The sequence below is a fragment of the Triticum urartu genome, chromosome 5A (assembly GCF_056163025.1).
Source record: "Triticum urartu cultivar PI428250 chromosome 5A, HENAU_Tu73, whole genome shotgun sequence".
Classification (NCBI taxonomy): Eukaryota; Viridiplantae; Streptophyta; class Magnoliopsida; order Poales; family Poaceae; genus Triticum; species Triticum urartu.
The window spans coordinates 405570703-405591166 of record NC_141877.1 but is presented as its reverse complement, the minus strand read 5'-3'; the positions used below and the strand labels follow the sequence as shown (position 1 = coordinate 405591166).

General features: G+C 44.4%; 1 protein-coding gene across 1 annotated transcript; it reads right to left on the bottom strand.

Annotated features, from left to right (window-relative positions):
- Positions 1-2751: 2751 nt before the first annotated feature.
- LOC147971614 (uncharacterized) lies at positions 2752-3441 on the bottom strand. Its single transcript, XM_087524042.1, has one exon. The coding sequence runs from the start codon at positions 3439-3441 to the stop codon at positions 2752-2754; it is 690 nt and encodes a 229-aa protein (XP_087380168.1).
- Between the last annotated feature and the right edge of the window lie 17023 nt (positions 3442-20464).

The following is a 20464-nucleotide window of genomic DNA, read 5'->3' as shown; positions in this document are numbered from 1 at the left end:
AACGTAGGGTATTACCTCCATAGAGAGGGCCCGAACCTAGGTAAACATCGTGTCCCTTGTCTCCTGTTACCATCGACCTTTGACGCACAGTTCGGGACCCCCTACCTGAGATCAGCCGGTTTTGACACCGACAGGGGGCACCGCACACGGCTAAGACAATGACCAACTTGTGTGTCTATGGGGTGCCCCCCTCCCCCGTATATAGAGGAGTGGAGGAGGGGGGAGGGCCAGCCCTCTATGGCGCGCCCTAGGGGAGTCCTACTCCCACCGGGAGTAGGATTTCCCCCTTCCAAGTAGTAGGAGCAGGAGAAAAGGAAGGGGAGGAGAGGGGAAAGGAAAGGGGGGCCCACCCAATTCGGATTGGCCTAGGGGGCGCACCTCCCACCTTTTCCCTTTCTCTCCTCTATTCCACTAAGGCCCAATAAGGCCCATATGCTCCCCGGGGGGTTCCCGTAACCTCCCGATACTCTGGAAAATGCCCGAACTTATCCGGAACCATTCCGATGTCCAAACATAGGCTTCCAATATATCGATCTTTATGTGTCGACCATTTCGAGACTTCTCGTCATGTTTGTGATCATATCCAGGACTCCGAACTACCTTAGGTACATCAAAACACATAAACTCATAATACCGATCGTCACCGAACGTTAAGCGTGCGGACCCTACCGGTTCGAGAACTATGTAGACATGATCGAGACTCATCTCCGGTCAATAACCAATAGCGGAACCTGGATGTTCATATTGGTTCCTACATATTCTACGAAGATCTTTATCAGTCAAACCGCACAACAACATACATTGTTCCCTTTGTCATCGGTATGTTACTTGCCCAAGATTCGATCGTCGGTATCTCAATACCTAGTTCAATCTTGTTACCGCAAGTCTCTTTACTCGTTGCATAATGCATCATCCCATAACTAACTTCATTAGTCACATTGCTTGCAAGGCTTATAGTGATGTGCATTACCGAGAGGGCCCAAAGATACCTCTCCGATACTCGGAGTGACAAATCCTAATCTCGATCTATGCCAACTCAACAAACACCATCAGAGACACCTATAGAGCATCTTTATAGTCACCCAGTTACATTGTGACGTTTGATAGCACACTAAGTGTTGCTCCGGTATTCGGGAGTTGCATGATCTCATAGTCATAGGAACATGTATAAGTTATGAAGAAAGCAATATCAACAAACTAAACGATCATCGTGCTAAGCTAACGGATGGGTCAAGTCAATCACGTCATTCTCTAATGATGTGATCCCATTAATCAAATGACAACTCATGTCTATGGTCGGGAAACGTAACCATCATTGATCCAACGAGCTAGTCAAGTGGAGGCATACTAGTGACACTCTGTTTTTCTATGTATTCACACATGTATTAAGTTTCCGGTTAATACAATTCTAGCATGAATAATAAACATTTATCATGATATAAGGAAATATAAATAACAACTTTATTATTGCCTCTAGGGCATATTTCCTTCAATGTGCACATGCACAAATTTAGTAACATAGAACTAATAGCACTAAGGCCGTCCACTATGTATGACAAAACTGGGGTAAATACAACTGTTGCTACATCTCGCACCGGTGCCCTGCACTGGCGAGCTGATGCAGCAAAAGCAACCCAGGGACCCGGACTCCGGAGCACGTAGTTGCTCCGATGCGCGGTTCCTTCGTGCCATAAAGATTTAGTATTTTACTGCTTGGCTACTCGGATGTGTGGACCAAAGTTGGCTGCACAAACTGCTGAAGCGGTGTCAAATAATTTTCTAATGGCACCATTGATGAGATGGCAACAATTTAAGATACTAGGTACAAACTGTGACACTGTCTTAGGATGCGTTTGGTGAAGGTGTGGTATGAATGGGTTGGGACCGTGACAGTGTCTAAATCACATCTAACAAATGATTTGTAACAACGAAAGAGGGTCTAACCTTCTCTGCACATGCCAAAAACTTCCTCCCACTGTCCACAGAATCAAATGCTACTAGCTTCATGCATGGAGATTGATGGTGACAACGAGCAGATAGATCTTCAGCCACCCCGCTCCATTCGTTGCCACTGATGGTCTTAGGGAGCTACAAGAGGAAGAAATGACTCAAATCAACCATCGGGCAAAAATCCTTTATTCCAAGTCATAGCCCGAGAGAGAGAAGAGAGGCATACCCGGGTGGTGAAGGAGTAGTCGCCGGAGGAGGAACCACTGGAGAGGTCTTTGAAGAAGACCATGGTGACCCCGGCGGTAGGATGTGAGACCGCGAGAGCGAGGAAGCGGCTATAGCTTAGCAAGGAAGGAAGGAAGGAGGATACAGGGGAAATGTGACTTGTGGTCGGGGAGAAAAGGGGGTGGGGAAGGGGGGAATGGGGGCGGGGGTACATATTTTGGCGGTAGGCCAAAATTTTGGAAATGTGGAGGGAAACTTTGCGCGCGGTGCCGCCGAACCATTCACTTTGAACGATTTTGTGCATCACAAACGATTCTTCTGCTTTACGCGCATGGGATGAGTTTGATAATTCAAATTTTGGTGGAAATTTCCCCGGGTACGTCATTGCATAATTTAACATCGCTTGCTAATTTGGGCACACAAAAGAGCGTACAGCAGACATACCACACTTACTGAATCAAGCAATTTTAGTAATTATACAGAGCTAGTTGACCTAAACATTGCTCTAACAAAAGACCAACATTAAAAACAAAGCCTAAGTACGCATAATTTTAACAAATCCGCTGCGGCGCCGGCCTATGCATCGCTGGTGTGAGATGAGACGTCGATGACTTGTCCTGGCGACATGCCGCCGTTGGTGGACTCCGCGTCCCCCTTGCTGAAGTCGACCGTGTCCTCGTCCTCGTCCTCGGCGCCGCCCTCAAGGTTGTAGTACTCGTAGTAGTGGCTACGCCAGAGCTCACGTTGGTAATCCACCGCCGATTCCTCGACGGATAGACTCTTCTCTATCTCGACCTCGACCACGCGCAACTCCTCCTCCCAGCGCTCCTCGATCTCTGCCACCTCCTGCATCTCCAGCTCCCGCTCGGTGACCTCATGAGGAAGCAGGTGCTCCATGGCCACCACCGCCTTTTCAGACGTGGGTTGCATGCTGGAGTCCGAGGTGGACTGGAATATCTTGGTGTGTGCATCCTTGATCTTGGCGTGGACGGCCTCGACCCAGGCCAGGGCGACATCAGCGGCACAGACGACAGCTCGAGCGCTCTTGGCGTTTGCAGCCGCCATCGCAGTAGCAGCTACAGCCGTCTCGGCTGCTGCAGCTGCCCTATCGGCTGCCGCAGACGCCCTCTCGGCGGAAGCGTCCGCGCTCAATGCCGATGCGGCGGCACTCTCGGCGTAGGTGGCCGTGCTCTTGGCGCAGGCGGCGGCGCTCGGGAGGGACGCGGCCATCGTACGGGCCTTCACGAAGCGTTTCCACAGCGTCATCTTGGCAAGAAGGGGGTGCGGGAATGGGGGTCTGGATTTGTGGATTCGGGGGTTGCCGGCACTGGAGCAGACGAGCCGGCAAAGCTTAAGGAGGGAGACTTAAATAGACCCAGATATTTTCATTGCAAACGGTTCCTAGAAAACAATTGTGTGTGATGTTGTAGATATTTTTATTAGCTGTGAAAGACGAATTTGGAGTACTATGGCAACGGATGGTGTTTTAAATGTATGAAATTTTTCATAGTACTAATACAACTGTCATGTCAAATTTTGGAAATTTCAGGGGTCATTTGACCTTTTAAGACATTTAAGTGATTTTCTAGCCATTTAATGACTGTAATTGAACTACATGTACATGCAAAAACTAACCAGAAACTCATATTTTGTGTACTTCTGTGCGATTTAATTCCATGTGCAGTAAATTGGAAGGAATTTTCAAACATATTGGTCTCAAGGCTATGACACAATTAAGCAAGGAGTGACATGGCATTTTAATTCCAAAAAATCAAAAAAAATCAGAAACACATGAAACCTTGGATGATGTAATGTCATGCCACCAAGATGATGTGGAAAAAAATTTGGCATGTTTGACGAAAGTTTGGACACACACCCCTCACAAACCGGAGCAACTCCCTAGAAGGCTCGTGGTTCCGAGAAGGAACAATGCATGTTTGATGACGAACGGGAGATAGCTTCCTTTTACGACCTTCAATTTTTTTCTATGTTTAACATGCACTACTACAACTGTAATGTGAAATTTTGGAAAATTCTAGGGGTCATTTGACCTTTTAAAGACATTTAAGTGATTTTCTAGCCATTTAATTCAAAGTTGAACTACATCTACATGCAACGCCTAACCATAACGGTTTGAAAAATCATATTTTTGTACTTGTGTGCTAGTTAATTCCATGTGCAGTAAATTAGAAGAAATTTTCAAACATATTTGTCTCACGGCATGGACACATGCATATGTATGCATGGAGTGATATGGCATTTTAATTCCAAAAAATTAAAAAAAAATCAGAAACACATGAAACTTTGGTTGATGTAATGTCATGCCACCAAGATGATGTGGTAAACAAATTGGCATGTTTGACGAAAGTCTGGACACACACCCCTCACAAAACGGAGCAACTCACTAGAAGGCTCGTGGTTCCGAGAGGGAACAGTGCATGTTTGATGACAAATGGGAGATAGCTTCCTCTTACGGCCTTCAATTTTTTTCTACGTCTAACGTGCACTACTACAACTGTAATGTGAAATTTTTGAAAATTCTAGGGGTTATTTGACCTTTTAAAGACATTTAAGTGATTTTTCTAGCCATTTAATGATCGTAATTCAAATTTGAACTACATCTACATGCAACGCCTAATCAAAACGGTTTGAAAAATCATATCTGTGTACTTGTGTGCAAATTAATTCCATGTGCAGTACATTAGAAGGAATTTTCAAACATATTGGTCTCAGAGCATCTCCAACAGGCGCCGGTCACGCCACGCGCAAAAAAATAGATATGTCGCGCGCGCATCGCCTGGTTTGGCGCGGCGCGCAGCGCTGGCTCCAGCAGCCGCACTAAAATGCAGCGCGCGCGCTGCTCCAGCCGCGCGCAAAAATGCAGCGCGCGCGACTCGCACAAACAACATATGCATTCGAAAATAGAAGCGAAAAGATCAAAACAAACAAAAATAAATAGTTCAATTTCGTTTATTACAACTCAAACAAATAGTTTATCGTTCAATACAACAAATAGTGCAATTAAACACAACAAATAGTTCAACAATACAATAACGAACGCACAAATCATGATGCTCTTTGTCGTCCATTCCATGCCCACCACTCCTCAATGAGATCCTTCTAAAGATCATTATGCGCTGCGGGACGTCGAATGGCATGATAGGAGGCAACAAAATGGGCCACCCTTTTAGCCCTCCGTCGCACTCGCACGGGATGTCCCAAGAGCTCATACTGAGAGTAGTCTACATCTTGGCCATGCTCATTCTCGATGATCATGTTGTGCATGATCACACAAGCGTGCATTATGTACCAAAGCATCTTCTGATCCCAAAATCTAGCCGGTCCTCTCACAATAGCAAATTGGGCTTGCAAAATCCCAAAAGCTCTCTCCACATCTTTTCTAGCCGCCGCCTGAGCATTGTGGAAATCAAGATATTTCTTACCTTCTGGCTTTTTCAACGGCTTGACAAAGGTTTGCCACTTTGGATAGATGCCATCCGCTATATAATAGCCATAGTTGTATGTACGGCCATTTGCTACAAACTGCACCGGTGGCAACTCCCCATTTGCAATCTTACTCATCAGTGGTGACCGGTTGACAACATTGATGTCATTCAAAGATCCAGGCATTCCAAAGAATGCATGCCAAATCCAAGTCTCTTGATCGGCCACCGCTTCAAGGATTATAGTGGAACTCTTTTTTTGGCCGTGGAATTGCCCATGACATGACTTTGGACAATTCTTCCAAGTCCAATGCATGCAATCTATTGAGCCAAGCATGCCAGGAAAGCCGCGAGCTTTGTTCATCGCCAAAAGCCTTGCGACGTCTTCAGCGTTGGGAGATCTCAAATACTCCTCGCCAAACACTTGCACAATTCCGACTGCGAAGCGCTTGACACACATGATGGCTTGGCTCTCACCCATAGCCAAGTGATCATCAACTAGATCAGCCGGTATACCGTATGCCAACATACGCAAAGCGGCTGTCACCTTCTAAAAGGTGCTATGCCTGAGCTCTCCGGCGGCATTCCTCCTTTGCTGAAAAAAATGGTCATGGCTCGCTAGTTTCTCTGCAATTCGCCTGAACAACTCGGTGCTCATCCTAAACTGGCGACGAAAATACGACTCGGGATATGTGGGATTCTCCGCAAAATAATGCCTGATCAATCTGTTGTGGGCATCGATCCTATCCCTCCAAATTTTTTGCCGACCCATAACCGAACCACCGTGCTTCGGTTTTTTATTAATATGCATAGCTAGGATCATTGCAAGATCCTCCTCCTCTTCCATATCAAATTCTTCTTTGGAAGAATCATACGACGAACTCATCTACAATGTTGAATACTATGCTATAAATAAAAAACTACAATCAACATGCATGAAATTCATGGCTTTTGAGCAATACATACCTTCTAGGTGTTTTGTCGAACACCTTGCGGGCGTCGAGCGGCAGCGAGCGCGCGGGCGCTGTTTGTCGGAGGACCAGCACGCGCGCGGGGCGGCGGGACTAGAGGGGGGCCGGAGAAAGCGCGCGCGGGGCGGGGATAGGCCGGGGAAGCGCCGGAACGGTCGCGGGGTGGCGCGGTCGGCGGCGGCGATGCGGCTGGAGGGGGGTGGGAGGTGCGAGCGAGTGCGCGAGAGTCCAGCACGCGGGAGCGGGCGCAGCAAATAAGCGGCGCGCGATTGCGTTTCGGCCCGCGCGCTAGACTACGTATGACGCGCGTGCTGTTTTCGCGCGCCCGCTGGAGCAACTATTCCGGCTGCGCAAGCGCTAAAACGGGGGATTTTGCGGCGCAGCGCTAGTTTGGCGCGCCTGTTGGAGATGCTCTCACAACATGGACACATGCATACGTATGCATGGAGTGACATGGCATTCTAATTCCAAAAAAATTAAAAAATGATCAGAAAAACATGAAACCTTGGTTGATTTAATGTCATGCCACCAAGATGATGTGGTAAAAAAATTGGCATGTTTGACGAAAGTTTGGACACACACCCCTCACAAACGGAGCAACTCACTAGAAGGTTCATGGTTTCGAGAGGGAACAATGCATGTTTGATGACGAACGGGAGATAGCTTCCTCTTACGGCCTTCAAATTTTTTTCTACGTCTAACATGCACTAATACAACTGTCATGTGAAATTTTTGAAAATTTCAGGGGTCATTTGACCTTGTAAAGACATTTAAGTGACTTTCTAGCCATTTAATGACCGTAATTCAAATTTGAACTACGTCTACATGCAACGCCTAACCATAACGGTTTGAAAAATCATATTTTTGTGTACTTTGTGTGCGAGTTAATTCCATGTGCAGTAAATTAGAATGAATTTTCAAACATATTGATCTCAAGGCATGGGCACACATGCATGGAGTGCCATCGCATTTTAATTCCAAGAAATTAGAAAATGATCAGAAAAACATGAAACCTTGCTTGATTTAATGTCATGCCACCAAGATCGTGTGGTAAAAAATTGGCCTGTTTGACGGAAGTTTGGACACACACACCCCTCACAAACCGAAGCAACTCACTAGAAGGTTTGTGGTTCCGAGAGGGAACAATGCATGTTTGATGATGAACGGGAGATAGCTTCCTCTTACGGCCTTCAATTTTTTTCTATGTCTAACATGCACTAATACAACTGTCATGTGAATTTTTTGAAAATTCCAGGGGTCATTTGACCTTTTAAAGACATTTAAGTGATTTTCTAGCCATTTAATGACCGTAATTCAAATTTGAACTACATATGCATGCAACGCCTAACCATAACGGTTTGAAAAATCATATTTTTGTGTACTTGTGTGCGAGTTAATTCCATGTGCAGTAAATTAGAATGGATGTTCAAACAAATTGGTCTGAAGGCATGGGCACACATGCATGGAGTGCCATGGCATTTTAAATCCAAAAAATTAAAAAATGATCAGAAAAGCATGCAACCTTGCTTGATTTAATGTCATGCCACCAAGATGATGTGGTAAAAAAATTGACATGTTCGACGAAAGTTTGGACACACACCCTCACAAACCGGAGCAACTGACTAGAAGGTTTGTGGTTCCGAGAGGGAACAATGCATGTTTGATGACGAACGGGAGATAGCTTCCTCTTACGTCCTTCAATTTTTTTAGGTCTAACATGCACTAATACAACTGTCATGTGAATTTTTTGAAAATTTCAGGGGTCATTTGACCTTTTAAAGACATTTAAGTGATTTTATAGCCATTTAATGACCGTAATTCAAATTTGAACTACATCTGCATGCAACGCCTAACCATAACGGTTTGAAAAATCATATTTTGCGTAATTGTGTGTGAGCTAATTCCATGTGCAGTAAATTTGAATGAATTTTCAAACATATTGGTCTCAAGGCATGGGCACACATGCATGGAGTGCCATGGCATTTTAATTCCAAAAAATTAAAAAATGATCAAAAAAACATGAAACCTTACTTGATTTAATGTCATGCCACCAAGATGATGTGGTAAAAAATTGGCATGTTTGACGAAAGTTTGGACACACACTCCTCACAAACCGGAGCAACTCACTAGAAGGTTCGTGGTTCCGAGAGAAAACAATGCATTTTTGACGACGAATGGGAGATAGCTTTCTCTTACGGCCTTCAATTTTTTTTCTTTAACGTGCACTAATACAACTGTCATGTGAAAATTTGGAAAATTTCAGGGGTCATTTGACCTTTTAAAGATATTTAAGTGATTTTCTAACCATTTAATGACCGTAATTCAAATTTGAACTACATCTACATGCAACACCTAACCATAACGGTTTGAAAAATCATATTTTTGTGTACTTGTGTGCGAGTTAAAAAATCATCAAACGATGTAAATTTCTGGTGTGTAAAAAAAGAAAATGTAAAGATCTGGCAAGACAACCGCCCCCCACACGATTGGCACTCTATCTCGCGGCTCGAGGTTTGGTAGGCGAGTGGCGGGGATCATTAATCAGACACGGTTCTGCATTGGAAACCGTCAGCTATTATGTTCACACATGGATTTTGGCTATTATGTTCACACACGGATTTGGCTGCGGGGAATCATGTGTAACTCAAACTACAATACTCGTAAATTCTGGCGACCGGCGTGTGTAATGTCCCCGTTGATCTAGATTCTGGCCGCCAATAAATACTACCTTGCTCATGTCGTCCCGCCTGCATTCTCATCTACATCCTCCCCTCACTCGCCCTCGCTCTCTCTCTCTCTCAAATCTCTGCCATGGCGCCACCGGTCTGCCCACACGCCGACGAGGAGTCGCCGCCCCCCGAGGACGCTCACTCGATTAGCAGCGACGAGGACCCCTACGCGCCGCCTGACGAGGTTGCGCCGGACCCCCCAACTTTGGATTGGTTTTGGGGCCAGTACAATCTTTGTCTGTGGAAGTCGTTGTCGTCGGCTGAGAAAGCCAGGCAAGTGGCATTCAAGAAGGAGATGGCGGAGGAGGAAGCCAGGTACCAGGCGGCCTGTGAATCCCGTGATGCCGCCCGGAAAAGGAGGCGGCGGAGCTTTCGGGGCGGGCGCGTCGTCGTGCCGAGGAGGTGCACGAAGACAGATACTTCGCGAGGAAGGTCATAGGCGCTCGGCGCCTCGTTACTGCATGGAGGTGGGCCGATAAGCTCCAGCGTGCCACCGACGAGGAGCTCCAATGGGCGCCCAATGAAATGGCAAGATCGGCCACGCGCGTCCGCCAGCAAGAGGTAGATCGGTACGTCAAGCACTGGGAGGCGGAGGAGGCGGAGTACTGCCTCCGCACTGGGAAGACGCCGCGCACCAGGGAGTTGCTGGCAAGGGGATGCCGGAATACTGGCCCCATGAGGGATTATTAGTTTTAGTATTGTTTGTTTTCAATTTTATGCATTGTACCTAGTAGTTAAGTATCATCACGTATATGTGATGATATTATATATATTCTGTGATGAACTAATGAACATTTAATATATATATATATTATAAATTCCATTTTCTATCTATTTTTGTATACTAATTTGAATCTAGCTGTTATCATCCACATATACAGAATGGAAAGCGTATATACACACATTGAAACAGAACATATAAGAATGGAAAACAGAGTACACACATTGAAAGAGAGCAATAAACAGAGCAATACTATGATTGCTGTGAATACATAGCTATCCACGTCGAAACGACTTTTCAAAATAAAACGCGTCCATGAGACCATGACCAGCAGCCCTTGCCTACGGTAACTCTTGGCTCTGCCTGAACTCGTGCAGGCGTTCGTCCAAGCGGTCGACATGCTTGCGGTACATCTAGAGCGCGATCTCGAGCTCCAAGTTGGCTATTTTATCAGAGATCACCAACTCGAGGATGTGACGGCCATGTTCCTCTACTGCGCCCAGGTGGACACCTGGGCCAAGGAGGCGATCAAGCCTATGGACCAGCGCGTTGGCATCCAGCGGGCCACGGACAAGGCGAACGGCAGCACCCATGCGAACGGCGCGGCGGGCGTCCGGTGCAAGTACGGCGCGGCTGGCCTCTGGTGCAAGTACGGCACTGAGGGCCTCTGCCCACTCCTGGTGAGGAATGGGGGTACTGACCGGACGTGTACCCAGCCGCGACGCCGTGTCGACAGTAGGCAAGCACCGATGGATCCGCTCTTGCTATGCGGCACGCCGCGCCTCTCGCTCTATGGTGCTCCAACGGTCTCATCATGCAGCGAGCCGTAGCCTATCGGCGCGGACACTCCTAGCTTGCTCTGTGCCGCGCCATCGATCATGTTGTGCAGCGAGCTGCAGCCTGTCAGCGCTGACATGCCTATCTTGATTCGCGGCGCTAAAGCGCCATGCACTAAAGGTCTGCTCCACCCTAGCGATGATGTGCATCACGACGTTGTCCATCGCATTGCCATGGAGCGCCTCAGCCTCGACGGGCCGTGGCGCCTGCTTGTTTTCCTCGTTGACGAGGTCGATGGCAGAGGCGGCGCTTTGGTGGGTTCGCATGCTTGGAAAATGTGGATGTGCTACAGGCTGCGCTTGTCGCCTCCGTGCGTCGCGCGCCGCCTATGCGCAATATCGCTGGGTGGTGGGAAACAGGTGAGGAAATGGCGGGAAACGGTGGTGTGTTCATAAAATGCCATCAATTAATGGAAACTTAGCATAGAAGGAACATCGAGCTAGCACAAGAAGGAGATGATGATCATATGAACACGGACCACACTAGGGAACTGTTTCTGTTATTATCGGTATTCGCACACATTTCTGATTACAGACCTGTTTGCCGCGTATCACAAACATCTTGTTATATTGAACCGTTTCTGCTCTCATGGCTTAACGCAAACAGTTCATCCGAGTGAACCGCATGCCGTATATCACACATGCCTTTGATCTGGCTGACCGTTTCTTTTGTGTTGCCTAACCATAAACAGTTCATCCGAGTGAACCGTATGATGTACATCGCACACACCTTCATCTGGCTGCCCGATTCTTTTGTTCCTCCTCATCGCAAACAGTTAATCAAGCTGAACCGTATGCCCTGCATCACACACGCAACTAAAATCTGAACCGTGTTTGATGCATCCTCCATCGCAAACGTTTTGCATCTTTTTTGACAGTTTTTACACCACCATTTGCGATTATGGCATCGCACATAGTTTCGTCGAAGGGTCTCTGATCGTAGTGTCGTGTTAGCAGCATCCTGCAGTAGTGATAGCATAGAATATAAACTCTCAATTATGAACATGGAAATATAATAATACAATATTATTGCCTCTAGGTCATACTTCCAACACCATGTCCAATGGCATGTTGAATGGGCTACCACCAAGAGAGTTAACGCTATTGAAGAGAAGAATACAGAGTTGACCGCTAAGATTGATGAACTCATCTCCGTCATGAAATGTAAAGAAAAGGTAAATGTGAACGCCATTACCGATGAAGAGGTTAATGTTGCCAATTTATTGCTCGTAATAGCTATAAAATCAACTAGAAAAATAACATGTACTCTCCCAGATTACCTTATCCTAATAGCGAAGCACTAGCAATGGCAATAGAAATACTCTATATGAAATGTAGATCTTTTTATTGCTAGTCAAAGTGAGCAGAATGAAACTTCTAAAAATATCTTGAAGAATCATGATAACTTACTTGGTCAATTGACCAGTAAGATTGCTGGACTCACTAACGATGTGTTGGCTCTAGATGGGAGAACTAAGAGCATGGAAGCATAAGTGGCTGAAATTGCAGAGAGTCAAACTTTGATTGTAGAGGAGTTTGCAGGTAAACTAGAACCTAATCCAGTTGAAGATATCAGTTTGATGAGAAGTAACAAAGAAAGTGTAGAAGAGTTTGATAAAATCCATTTGCCAGAGTATACTTATATGGTTGCAGACTTCGTGAAGATGATACGGATGAAACACCCACAACCCGAGGTATCAAATGATAAGGCATATGATGTATTTGTTGATCGTGTTGCGGCTAAGGTACGTGAGTTGGGTGATGAAAGGAAAAAAAAGCTATACAATAAGTTACCTGCTAAGCTAGAAGATGCTTTTGACCCTACTATTGAGATTGAGATTGGTTGAATAAATTGAGTGCTTTATGTGATCTAGGTGCTAGTATTTCCACTTTCCTAAGTCTATTTGTGATAGTCTCATTCTTAGTCCTTATGCTACTACTGAGATTAGATTGAATATGTCCAATTCTAGTTTTACGCAAGAAGTAGGGATTAAGCATGGTGTTATCATTCAAATTAATGATTGCCTTATCATGATTGGTCTTGTTATAGTTGATATGCCTGAAGATCCCATTGCTCCTATAATTGTCGGTAGGCTTTTTCTTAGAACCATAAAGGTTGTTATTAATGTGTTTGAGGAAATGTAAGATTTGACCTTCCTGCAAAGGATCCTTTTGTGAGACATTTCCCCAGGAAAAATAAAATGAAGACATACCCCGGAGACGACATTGCTGTCAATGCTCGAAGCTATGGGCTTGGTATATTTTTACCTAAGTGATCATCACTACGGTCGAGCTATCCGACTGAAAACAAGTGCTTCGTGGGAGGCAACCCATGCAAATAATGTAGAAAAGTAACTTTTTATTTTTTTGTTTCAATAAAAGAGAGTTGAAGTTTATATCGTGGAGGATAAGTTGATAAGAATTGCTCTAATTAGGCCTTTGTCTTGTGAAAAATTATCATGTGTTTGAATGCCTGGAAATATTCCTATATGTTGTGTTGGAACTAACCCCGCAGGATTTAGCGAAAGAAGTGAAGATTTGGAAGAAATAGAACAAAGGAAGGTCTAACATGCGACCACCATGGTCGTTTGGCTAGTTGTATGGAATCCTGGCGGCTCCAAGAGAAACACACCAGAGGCAACAGAGCGTTCGACTGCATATCATGCGAGCACACTGACGTGGCTTGGGACTGCGTCGGTATTTCCCCAAAGAGGAAGGGATTATGCAGCACAGCTACGGTAAGTATTTCCCTCAGTTATGAAACCAAGGTATCAATCTAGTAGGAGAACCAAGCAACACTATGTAAACGGTACCTACACACAAAGAACAAATACTTGCAACCCGACGCGTAAGAGGGGTTGTCAATCCCTCCACGGTAAAAAGGATAGATTGGTTTGTATGAGATTGGATAAATAGATCTAAATACAACGTGAAATAAAATAAATAAAGAAAAAGTGCAGCAAGGTATTTTTTGGGTTTTTGGAATAATAGATCTGAAAACAAATACGATCAAAGATAGATCTAAAAGCAATATGATGAAACATAGACCCGGGGCCATAGATTTCACTAGTGGCATCTCTTGAGAAAATAGCATACGATGGGTAAACAAATTACTGTTGGTCAATTGATAGAAGAACAAATAATTATGACGATATCCAAGGCAATGATCATGAATATAGGCATCACATCTAAGATCAGTAGACCGAAACGATTCTGCATCTACTACTATTACTCCATACATCGACCGCTATCCAGCATGCATCTAGTGTATTAAGTTCATGGAGAAAAGGAGTAATGCAATAAGAACGATGACATGATGTAGACAAGATCTATTCATGTAGGAATAGACCCCATCTTGTTATCCTTAATAGCAACGATACATACATGCCTCGCTACCCCTTCTATCACTGGGTGAGGACACCTTAAGATCGAACCCATCATAAAGCACCTTTTCCCATTGCAAGAAAAAATGATCTAGTTGGCCTAACTAAACCAAAGATTCGAATAAGAAATACAAGGCTATAAATAATCATGCATATAAGAGATCAAAGAAGACTCAAATAATATTCATGGATATATATCTGATCATAAACTCAAACTTCATCGGATCCCAACAAACACACCGCAGAAAAGTCATTACATCAAATAAATCTCCAAGAGACCATTGTATTGAGAATCAAAAAGAGTGAAGAAGCCATCTAGCTACTGGCTACGGACCCATAGGTCTACAGTGAACTACTCACACATCATCGGAGGAGCACCAATGAGGATGATGAACCCCTCAGTGGCCGTGTTCCCCTCCGACAGAGTGCCGGAATAGGGCTCTAGATTGGATCTCATGGTTCTGGAACTTGCGGCAGCTGGAATTATGTTTCGTCGACTCCCCTAGGGTTTCTAGAATATTTGGGTATTTATAGAGCTCAGAGGCGATGGAGGAGACCCCTGTGGGCCCCACAACTCATCAAGGCACGCCAGGGGCCTCTGGGGCGCCCTGGTGTCTTGTGGACCCCACAGGCCTCCCCCTAGGTGAAGGAAATATGCCCTAGAGGCAATAATAAAGTTTTTATTTATATTTCGTTATATCATGATAAATGTTTATTATTCATGCTAGAATTGTATTAATCAGAAACTTAGTACATGTGTGAATACATAGAGAAACAAAGTGTCCCTAGTATGCCTCTACTAGACTAGCTCGTTAATCAAAGATGGTTAAGTTTCCTGACCATAGACATGTGTTGTCATTTAATGAACAGGATCACATCATTAGAGAATGATGTGATGGACAAGACCCATCCATTAGCTTAGCATAATGATCGTTTCGTTTTATTGCTATTGCTTTCTTCATGACTTATACATGTTCCTCTGACTATGAGATTATGCAACTCCCGAATACCGGAGGAACACCTTGTGTGCTATCAAATGTCACAACGTAACTCGGTGATTATAAAGATGCTCTACAGGTGTCTTCGATGGTCTTTGTTGAGTTGGCATAGATTGATATTAGGATTTGTCACTCTGTGTATCGGAGAGGTATCTCTAGGCCCTCTCGGTAATGCACATCACTATGAGCCTTGCAAGCAATGTGTCTAATGAGTTAGCTATGGGATGATGCGTTACGAAATGAGTAAATAGACTTGCCGGTAATAAGATGGAACTAGGTATGGTGATACCGACGATCAAATCTCGGGCAAGTAACATACCGATGACAAAGGGAACAATGTATGTTGTTATGCAGTTTGACCGATAAAGATCTTCGTAGAATATGTAGGAGACAATATGAGCATCCAGGTTCCGCTATTGGTTATTGACCGGAGATGTGTCTCGATCATGTCTACATAGTTCTCGAACCCGTAGGGTCCGCGCGCTTAACGTTCGATGACGATTTGTATTATGAGTTATGTGATTTGATAACCGAAGTTTGTTCGGAGTCCCGGATGAGATCATGGACATGACGAGGAGTCTCTAAATGGTCGATACATAAATATTGATATATTGGGCGATGTTATTCGGACACCGGATGAGTTCCGAGAGGTACCGGATAATTATCGGAGTGCCGGAGGGTTATCAGAACCCCCCGGGGGAACTAATAGGCCTTAGTGGGGAGAGAGAAGGGACACAAGGGGCTGGCCATGTGCCCCCCTCCTTGGGTCCAAATTGGACTAGGGGAAGGGGCGGCGCCCCCCTTTCCTTCCCTTCCCCTCTCCCTTCCTTGTTCCCCCTTCCTCCAGGTGGAATCCTACTAGGACTTGGAGTCCTAGTAGGACTCCCCTCTCCTGGCGCGCCCTACAGGGACCGGATGGCCTCCCCCTCCCCTCCTTTATATACGGGGTCAGGGGGCACCCTAGAACACACAAGTTTCTCTTAACCATGTGCGGTGCCCCCCTCCACAGTTACACACCTCGGTCATATCATCGTAGTGCTTAGGCGAAGCCCTGCGCCGGTAACATCATCATCACCATCGTCACACTGTCGTGCTGACGGAACTCTCCCTCGTCCTCAACTAGATCAAGAGATTGAGGGACATCATCGAGCTGAACGTGTGCTGAACACGGATGTGCCGTACGTTCGGTGCTTGGATCGGTTGGATCGCAAAGACGTTCGACTACATCAACCGCGTTGCTAAATGCTTCCGCTTTCGGTCTACGAGGGTACGTGGACACACTCTCCCCTCTCGTTGCTATACATTGCTACGTCTTGAGCTTGCGTTGGTTTTCCCCGAAGAGGAAGGGATGATGCAGCAGAGTAGCGTAAGTATTTCCCTCAGTTTTTGAGAACCAAGGTATCAATCCAGTAGGAGCCCACGCTCAAGTCCCTCGTACCTGCACAAAGCGATAGCTACTCGCAACCAACACGATTAGGGGTTGTCCAGCCCTTCACGGTCACTTATGAGAGTGAGATCTGATATATATAATATTTTTGGTATTTTTGATATAAAGATGCAAAGTAAAAAAGTAAAGGCAAAGTAAGTAGCAAAACAATATAAAAGTGATGGAGATTGATATGATGAGAACAGACCCGGGGGCCATAGGTTTCACTAGTGGCTTCTCTCAAGAGCATAAGTATTCTACGGTGGGTGAAAAAATTACTGTTGAGCAATTGATAGAATTGTGCATAATTATGCGAATATCTAGGCATGATCATGTATATAGGCATCACGTCCGTGACAAGTAGATCGAAACGATTCTGCATCTACTACTATTACTCCACTCATCGACCGCTATCCAGCATGCATCTACAGTATTAAGTTAAAAACAGAGTAACGCCTTAAGCAAGATGACATGATGTAGAGAGATAAATTCATGCAATATGAAATAAACCCCATCTTGTTATCCTCGATGGCAACGATACAATACGTGCCTTGCTGCCCCTTCTGTCACTGGGTAAGGACACCGCAAGATCGAACCCAAAGCTAAGCACTTCTCCCATGGCAAGAACTACCAATCTAGTTGGCCAAACCAAACGGATAATTCGAAGAGACTTGCAAAGATAACCAATCATGCATAAAAGAATTCAGAGAAGATTCAAATATTATTCATAGATAGACTTGATCATAAACCCACAATTCATCGGTCTCAACAAACACACCGCAAAAAGAAGATTACATCGAATAGATCTCCACGAGAGAGGGGGGAACTTTGTATTGAGATTCAAAGAGAGAGAAGAAGCCATCTAGCTACTAACTATGGACCCGAAGGTCTGAGGTAAACTACTCACACTTCATCGGAGGGGCTAGGATGATGTAGAAGCCCTCCGTGATGACGGCCCTCTTCCTGCGGAGCTCCGGAATAGGCCCCAAGATGGGATCTCGTGGATACAGAAAGTTGCGGCGGTGGAATTAGGTTTTTGGCTCCTGTTCTGATCGTTTGGGGGTACGTGTGTATATATAGGAGGAAGGAGTACGTCGGTGGAGCACCGAGGGGCCCACGAGGCAGGGGGCGCGCCCTAGGGGGGCGCCCCCCACCCTCATGACCACCTCTTTGATCCCTTGCAGTAGGGTCCAAGTCTCCTGGATCACGTTCGGTGAGAAAATCACGTTTGCGAAGATTTTATTCCGTTTGGACTCCGTTTGATATTCTGTTTATCCGAAACACTGAAATAGGCAAAAAACAGCAATTTTGGGCTGGGCCTCCGGTTAATAGGTTAGTCCCAAAAATAATATAAAAGTGGAAAATAAAGCCCAATATAGTCCAAAACAGTAGATAATATAGCATGGAGCAATCAAAAATTATAGATACGTTGGAGACGTATCAGGCATCCCCAAGCTTAATTCCTGCTCGTCCTCGAGTAGGTAAATGATAAAAAGAGAATTTTTGATGCGGAGTGTTACTTGGCATAATTTCAATGCAAATCTTCTTAATTGTGGTATGAATATTCAGATTAGAAAGATTCAAGACAAAAGTTTATATTGACATAGAAAATAATAATACTTCAAGCATACTAACAAAGCAATTATGTCTTCTCAAAATAACATAGCCAAAGAAAGTTATCCCTACAAAATCATATAGTCTCGCTATGCTCCATCTTCCCCACACAAAGTATTTAAATCATGCACAACCCCGATGACAAGCCAAGCAATTGTTTCATACTCTAACTTTTTCAAAACTTTTTCAATCTTCACGCAATACATGAGCGTGAGCCATGGATATAGCACTATAGGTGGAATAAAATGGTGGTTGTGGAGAAGACAAAAAAGGAGAAGATAGTCTCACATCAACTAGGCGTATCAACGGGCTATGGAGATGCCCATCGATAGATATCAATGTGAGTGAGTAGGGATTGCCATGCAACGGATGCACTAGAGCTATAAATGTATGAAAGCTCAACAAAAGAAACTAGTGGGTGTGCATCCAACTTGCTTGCTCACGAAGACCTAGGGCAATTTGAGGAAGCCCATCATTGGAATATACAAGCCAAGTTCTATAACGTAAAATTCCCACTAGTATATGAAAGTGACAACATATGAGACTCTCTATATGAAGAACATGGTGCTACTTTGAAGCACAAAATATGAGACTCGCTATATCATGGTGCTACTTTGAAGCACAAGTGTGGGAAAAAAGGATAGTAGCATTGCCCCTTTTTTATTTATTTATATTTTTTGGGGCCTTCTTTTTCTTTCTTTGGCCTTTCTCTTTTTTTTTGGGACAATGCTCTATTGAATGATGATCATCACACTTCTATTTATTTACAACTCAATGATTACAACTCGATACTAAAACAAAGTATCACTCTATATGAATGCCTCCGGCGGTGTACCGGGATATGCAATGAATCAAGAATGACAAGTATGAAAGAATTATAAATGGTGGCTTTGCCACCAATACTATGTCAACTACATGATCATGCTAAGCAATATGACAATGATGGATGTGTCATGATGAACTAGAAGGTGGAAAGTTGCATGGCAATATATCTCGGAATGGCTATGGAAATGCCATAATAGGTAGGTATGGTGGCTGTTTTGAGGAAGGTATATGGTAGGTGTATGATACCGGTGAAAGGTGCGCGGTATTAGAGAGGCTAGCAAGGGTGGAAGGGTGAGAGTGCGTATAATCCATGGACTCGACATTAGTCACAAAGAACTCATATACTTATTGCAAAAATTTAGAAGTTATCAAAGCAAAGTATTACGCGCATGCTCCTAGGGGGATAGATTGGTAGGAAAAGACCACCGCTCGTCCCCGACCACCACTCATAAGGAAGACAATCAATAAATAAATCATGCTCCGACTTCATCACATAACGGTTCACCATACGTGCATGCTACGGGAATCACAAACTTCAACACAAGTATTCTTTAAATTCACAACTACTCAACTAGCATGACTTTAATATTATCACCTCCATATCTCAAAACAATTATCATGCTTCAATCTTTTCTTAGTATTCAACACACTCAAAAGAAAGTTTCACAAATCTTGAATACCAAGCATATTATTATTAGGCAAATTACCATGCTATTAAGAGACTCTCAAATTAATTTAAGTGAAGCATGAGAGATCAATAGTTTCTTTAAAACGAATCCACCACCGTGCTCTAAAAGATCTAAGTGAAGCACATAGAGCAAAATTATCTAGCTCAAAGGATATAAGTGAAGCACATAGAGCAAAATTATCTAGCTCAAAAGATATAAGTGAAGAACATAGAGCAAAATTATCTAGCTCAAAAGATATAAGTGAAGCACATAGAGTATTCTATCAAATTTTAATTCATGTATGGCTCTCTCAAAATTTGTGTACAGCAAGGATGATTGTTGCATACTAAAAAACAAATACACAAATAATACAAGATGCTCCAAGCAAAACACATATCATGTTGGTGAATAAAAATATAGCTCCAAGTAAATTACCGATGGAAGTGGACGAAAAGAGGGGATGCCTTCTAGGGCATCCCCAAGCTTTGACTTTTTGGTGTCCTTGGATTATCTTGGGGGTGCCATGGGCATCCCCAAGCTTAGTCTCTTGCCACTCCTTGTTCCATGATCCATCAAAAGAATTCACCCAAAACTTGAAAACTTCACAACACAAAACTCAAGATAGAAAACTCGTGAGCTCCATTAGCGAAAGAAAACAAAAGACCACTTCAAGGT